Raw genomic sequence first — 6,901 nt, 5'->3', positions numbered from 1 at the left:
GAAGATTAAGAGGGAGGGGCCGGCGGTGTCCTCCCTTTCAACCCTGTAGCAACTGCGTTGAACCCTTCCACTCCGACCGACCCACCGAACAACCAAAGCATGCTACAAAGTGCAAAGCTACACCATCGCAACAGTGTACCTCATAAACTGTAGTTGTTTGGCTGTGTCACGGTTCTGTTTTCGGTCTGGCCAGCAGGTGGCATGAGCGGACTTCTGGGTGCACACCTGCTGCCAATCTGTGATTATGAGACTCTGTATTTAAGGACTCTTCTGCTGTGCACCTGATGTCGGAGTATTGCTTTTGCCTTGCTGCTTCCTTGCTCAAAGACTGTTTTGCTATAGACCTCGTCGTTTTTCGCTTTTTGAACACTCGGTACCAATGGTTTTGTAAGTATGGTTTTTGTTTTGTGATTTGGCCTTCGCTTGTATTTATTTGATACATTGTTTTTTGTTTGTCTTCTCGGTTCTTATTTTCCTCCCTTGCCTTTTGTGCAAGCGCTTTTTGTTATTCGTTTTTGTGCCCTCTGGTCCTTGTTTTGACCAGTGCTTTATGTTACTTCTTTGTCGTTGCGATTTTAGTATATTAAAACCTTTTTTACTACGGAGACCTTGTCTGGTGTCTACACTTTTGGGATCCCAACTTTATTCGGTTCGCCCAAAACGTGACAGAATACTCCAACCAACATGGATCCCGTAGACACCAACAAGATTATGACCGCCTTGATCAGCCAAGGACAATCATCAGCTCGAGAATTTGGGTTCACAAGTGGAGCAAAACGCTACCACAGGAGTACCATCCCCCCTGACCGTGGAGCGGGAACCAAATATTCCACACCCACCGCGTTATGGTGGTGAACCTGGGCTCGGTGGACAATTTCTTCACCAATGCTCGTTGGTGTTCGACCGACAACCATACACCTATGCAAAGGATAAAACCAAGGCGGCATTTATAATGAGTCTGTTGACTGGTCAGGCGGCGTCATGGGCGTTGGAAGTGAGCAATGCCAAACCCGGGCTTCGGTCTTCCTTCCCTGATTTCGTGGCAGAGTTTCGTCGGGTCTTCCACCAGCCGGATATGGGAAGAGAGGCCGAAGGTCGGTTATTAGATTACCGGCAAGGAAAGCAATCAGTGGCCGACTACGCTATTTCCTTTCGTATTTTGGCTGCCCGAATTGGTTACGGGGACTGCGCCCTTTGTGGATTGTTTCGTCGCGGTTTAAATTCATCCTTGAAAGATGAACTGGCTACCCGCGATGACAGCACTAGCTTGGAGGAACTCATCAACCTGGCCCTCTTACTGAACAATCGTATGCGGGAAAGAGAGCGGGAATGCGGAAGCGAAGGGGGCCATGTTCGTTTCCAGCCCCGACATGCTGGAGGCCAGTCTGCTTCCCATGAGTCCTCGCGGTCGTCCGGACCAGAGCATCACACCGGTACCGGGGCTGTCGTCGCAGAAGGGGAGCCTATGCAGCTGGTAGGAGGACGTTTGGGTCCGGAGAAGTCCAGGTCAGGACTTCCCAGGAGACTAGAGCTGGACGGTACTATTTATGGTCAATCACGGGCTCTTCCGTTTCGGGCATTGGTGGATTTGGGGCGGACAATTGCTTCATTGACACTAAAATATCTAACGACCTGGGTTGTCCGGTAGAGGAGTTAAATGAGGTCAAAAGGGTTCACGATCTTGATGGGCGACTCCTGGCGGAGGTGAAACAGATCACAGGCCCTTTAATGTTGAGGTTGTCAGGCAATCACGTCGAATGTAGGAAGTTTTATCTGATGCGGTCCCGATCCGTACCATTAATCCTGGGGTTACCATGGCTAAGAACACATAATCCGGTCATCACATGGGAACGACCCGCGATTGAGAATTGGAGTCCATTTTGCTATGCTCACTGTTTGCAGTCTGCTGCGGGGGGTAGAGGGCTTCCTCGTAATGATCCGCCTAAATCCATTTGTTTAGATAAAGTCCCGAGCATCTACCATGATTTGCGACAAGTGTTCAGTAAAGACCGCGCTTAGTCCTTGCCACCACACCGTCCGTACGATTGTGCCATAGACTTGCTTGCTCTTCCGAGTTCTCGCTTGTATCAAGTTTCCCACACGGAACAAGAAGCATTGAGGGAGTACATCGACAGCTCACTCTCTGCCGGCCTTATTAGGCCATCTAGATCTCCTTTGGGGGCCGGGTTCTTCTTCATAGAAAAGAAAGACAAGTCACTACGACCTTGTGTAGACTATCGGGGACTTAATGAGATCACCATCAAGAACAAATATCCACTTCCGCGATTAGATTCCGCGTTTGCCCCCCTCCAATCTGCAACCATCTTCTCTAAACTTGATCTACGTAGTGCCTACCATTTGGTCGGCATTCGGGAGGGGGGTGAATGGAAAACTGCATTGAAGACCCCACTGGGACATTTCGAATATTTGGTCATGCCTTTTGGGTTGACCAATGCACCCGCCGTTTTTCAGAGTCTTATTAATGACGTATTGAGAGATTTATTGAACGTGTTTTGTTTTGTTTACCTGGACAACATATTGATTTTTTTCTCGTACGCTTCAAGAGCACCAACACCACGTCAGGCTCGTCTTGCAGCGTCTCTTGGAAAATCGACTCTTCGTGAAAGCAGAGAAATGTGAGTTTCATGTTGAGTCAGTTACGTTTCTTGGTTTTGTTATTGAGAAGGGTCAGCTGAGAGCTGATTCCGCCAAGACTAAGGAGGTGGTGGAGTGGCCTACACCCACCACTAGGAAACAGCTGCAATGTTTCTTGGGTTTCGCCAACTTCTACCGATGATTCATCAGAAACTATAGCCAGAGAGCCCTTCCGTTAACCCGGTTGACATCCGTCAAGGTCCCCTTTAGGTGGGACTCTGACGCCGACAATGCGTTTTCCGAGTTAAAGAAGGCTTTCACTAACCCCCCTGTTTTGCAACATCCTAACCCAGAAAATCCTTTTATGGTAGAGGTGGACGCTTCAGAGACAGGATTGGGGGCGGTATTGTCACAGCGTTCCCCAGTTGACCAGAGACTCCACCCTTGCGCCTTCTTCTCTCGTCGTCTCAGTCCAGCAGAAACCAACTATTACATGGGAAATCGTGAACTGCTGGGCGTCGTTTCAGCTCTACAGGAATGAAGGCACTGGCTCGAGGGGACGAAGGAGCCGTTCACCGTGTACACCGACCACAAGAACCTCGCATACATTCGCTCTGCCAAGAGACTGAACTCACGTCAAGCCCGGTGGGCGCTACTACTTACGCGCTACAACTTTACACTCACCTATTGTCCGGGTTCCAAGAACATAAAACCAGATGCCCGATCACGTATCCATGACCCCGCTGAGAGGAGCAGCGAACCAAGGAGCATTCTTCCGGACCACTGGATCTTGGGGGCGCTGAGGTGGGAGATCGAGCGTAAGATCCAGGAGGCCGAAGACGGAACCCAAGTCCCAGCTGGCTGTCCCGCAGGGAAACTCTTTGTATCCCCACCTCTGCGTTCGGAAGTGTTGCAGTGGGGGCACTCGTCAAGGGTGGCTTGCCATCCTGGGATGAACCGGACCCGGCATCTCGTCTCTCAGCGGTTTTGGTGGCCAGAGCTGCGGAAGGACATTCTAGATTTCGTTAAGGCCTGCTCCACCTGCGCCTGTAGTAAGGCCTCTCACCAGCCTCCGGCGGGGTTGCTTCAACCCCTACCCGTCCCACCTCGACCCTGGTCCCACATCTCCATGGACTTTGTCACTGGCCTCCCTCCTTCCCGGGGAAAGTCAGTCATTCTTACCATTGTGGACCGCTTCTCTAAATCAGCTCATTTCGTTCCTTTGTCCAAGTTGCCGTCTGCCCTGGAGACCGCTGACCTTCTCGTTAACTATGTCTTCCGGCTCCATGGGATCCCGGTGGACATTGTGTTGGACCGGGGTCCCCAATTCGTCTCCAGGGTGTGGAAGCAGTTCTGTCAGGCCATGGGAGCAACGGCAAGTCTATTGTCGGGTTACCACTCGCAGTCCAACGGACAGACAGAGCGCGTGTACCAGGACCTGGAGGCGGCTCTACGTTGCGTGTGTCTCCATCGTCCCTCGTCATGGTCTGTTCACCTGCCCTGGGTGGAATATGCCCATAACACCCTCGTCTCGTCAGCCACAGGTCTGTCTCCTTTTATGTCTGCCTATGGCTATCAGCCGCTTTTTCCATCACAAGAAGGGCAGGTGGAGGTCCCGTCGGTGCAGCTTCATCTGAGACGGGCTCATCGCATGTGGAGGGAGACCAGAGCCGCGTTGTCTCGCACCGCCTCCAGGAACCGGATGATAGTGGATCGTCGTCGTCGCCCGGCGCCAGCCTATCAGGTGGGCCAGGAGGTGTGGCTGTTGACGAGGGATCTGCGTCTGGCCGGCACCTCGAGCAAGTTGGGGCCTCGCTTCACGGGACCGTTCATGGTGGAATCGGTCATTAGCCCCGTCTCCGTCAAGTTCCGGCTGCCGCCCACCATGAAGGTCCACCCCGTCTTCCACATTTCCCTGCTTAAGCCGGTAGCCACCAGTCCCTTGGCTCCTCCTCCCACCTCGCCTCCTCCTCCGCGCATTATCGATGGTGACCCGGTGTACACGGTGCAGGAAATTTTGGACTCTCGGCGCAGGGGTAAGGGGTTCCAGTATCTGGTCGACTGGGAGGGCTACGGCCCGGAGGATCGGCAGTGGGTCCCCCGCTCCTGGATCTTGGACCCGTCCCTTCTCCGTGCTTTCCACGCTGCGCACCCATCGAAGCCGGGTGGTCCGCCAGGAGGCGTCCGTTGAGGGGGGGTACTGTCACAGTTCTGTTTTCGGTCTGGCCAGCAGGTGGCATGAGCGGACTTCTGGGTGCACACCTGCTGCCAATCTATGATTATGAGACTCTGTATTTAAGGACTCTTCTGCTGTGCACCTGATGTCGGAGTATTGCTTTTGCCTTGCTGCTTCCTTGCTCATAGACTATTTTGCTATAGAGCTCGTTGTTTTTCGCTTTTTGAACACTCGGTACCAATGGTTTTGTAAGTATGGTTTTTGTTTTGTGATTTGGCTTTCGCTTGCGTTTATTTGATACGTTGTTTTTTTGTTTGTTTTCTCGGTTCTTATTTTCCTCCCTTGCCTTTTATGCAAGCGCTTTTTGTTATTCGTTTTTGTGCCCTCTGGTCCTTGTTTTGACCAGCGCTTTATGTTACTTCTTTGTCGGTGCGATTTTACTATATTAAAACCTTTTTTGCTACGGAGACCTTGTCTGGTGTCTACACTTTTGGGATCCCAACTTTATTCGGTTCGCACGAAACGTGACAGGCTGAGCAGCTCATTTCCAAAACCAGAGATGTATTTTTAGCGTGTGTGAAATCCTGCTTGATTAGGTGATGTCATTACGCTGGTATGCATGCACTGCTTCATTCAAGTGTACCATGGAAAATCACCAACCCCTGCACGCACGCAGTGAAAACTTAAAAAGACCTGCTCCAGAACTGAAACATGGTCCCGTGAATTGGTGCTCTGAAGTAACGACCCAAATTGGTCCATACCAAAAAAACAGTACTGTCTTCATTATCCCGAGTTATGAGTACTGACTGACTGAGTTATAGCTTAGCTGACGAGAGGGACATATCTGTGTGTCTTTTAAATGAATGCTTTGGATGTTCATGAGGGTTTCTTTTTGGGGTCACACAGTACCAACACTGGAGCGTATAAATGGACTGTGAAGACTTGAGAAGAATCATTAATTTGCTGTGCGACCATGGGAGTTGCTGAGGTCCACACAGTCGAGGCAGATGGCAATTGACACGGTTCTGCCATTATTCATGAGTCAATTTTTATGTGATCGTGAGGGTGGGCGGGGGAGGGTGAATGTTAAAGTGATGCTGAGCTGAGGACTACGATATCACCATTTTTGTCCTCATATATGGTGACCTGATTATGAGTATTTCCCAGTAAACATGATAAATGAACTGCAGTCAAGGGCTCAGGAAGGAAGTGAGTTGTTGATTTCACCCAGTTTGAGTTAATCATAAATCTTCAAATATTCCTTGGATTTTATTATGACTGATCTGGTGTTGATATTTTGGGATACAGTGAAACTCCTCTACAACGAAATCATGTTTGCAGCAAGAAATTTTTCACAACAGGGGGTTTTTCACTGTAACAAATTTGATCTCAGATGTAACACACACACACACACACACACACACACACACAAATGTATGTGTACACGCACACACAATTGAATGTGTACTCTTTATTTTTATTCCAATAGTGCATAAGTATGAGCACACACTTATTTGACACTTCATATTGTCAGTGTAGAAAGAAAAAAAGGGAAAAAAATTGCGAAATTTATGATCAATACTCACTTTCACTGACATCAATTTCTTGGATAATGTCTTTTATTTTGTCCTCCGTCTTTCATTTTGATCACTTTTCCCCTGTCTTCCAGCGTCAGAGCTCTTGTTTTAGCTGCTTGACATCCAAAGGTCCGTTTTGTAGCCATTTTAGAAATGCAACGTTCATGCTGCGTCTGAATCTAACAATAACAAATACTTCCTGGACCCGGTGGCTTTTCTTTCCACCATCTCACTGTCGCTAACTCGACCTCCCCTCGATCGCCACCCAAGACAGCGTTGCTCATCTGTGTCACGTTGCATACAAGGCAGGAAACAAGAACTGCTTCGTATGCAAACAGAGCGAACGAGAATAAGTGGATCCCCGAAGCAGCAGACACTGACAAGGCCTTTGTCTCAAATAATATTTATTACAAACGAAAACACCGTCTAATGGAAAACAGAAAACGCTGGTCAAAACGAGAACCAGGGAAATAATGTAACGAGAAAAAACAAAGCGCTTGCAAAGAACGGCAAGGAAAAGGATAAGATAATGTACTAGCTCAAATATGCGTTT

General features: G+C 49.3%; 1 protein-coding gene across 1 annotated transcript; it reads left to right on the top strand.

Annotated features, from left to right (window-relative positions):
• The first annotated feature begins 744 nt into the window (after positions 1–744).
• Positions 745–5,240, top strand: LOC109510144 (uncharacterized). The gene is made up of 2 exons (XM_019860262.1): positions 745–1,550; positions 4,377–5,240. Exons 1-2 carry the CDS (start codon positions 953–955, stop codon positions 4,784–4,786), a joined length of 1,008 nt encoding a protein of 335 aa, XP_019715821.1. The 5' UTR covers positions 745–952; the 3' UTR covers positions 4,787–5,240.
• The last annotated feature ends 1,661 nt before the right edge of the window (positions 5,241–6,901 follow it).

Source organism: Hippocampus comes, unplaced genomic scaffold (assembly GCF_001891065.2).
Source record: "Hippocampus comes isolate QL1 unplaced genomic scaffold, H_comes_QL1_v1.1 scaffold34, whole genome shotgun sequence".
Classification (NCBI taxonomy): domain Eukaryota; kingdom Metazoa; phylum Chordata; class Actinopteri; order Syngnathiformes; family Syngnathidae; genus Hippocampus; species Hippocampus comes.
This window is presented reverse-complemented; position numbering and strand designations above follow the sequence as displayed.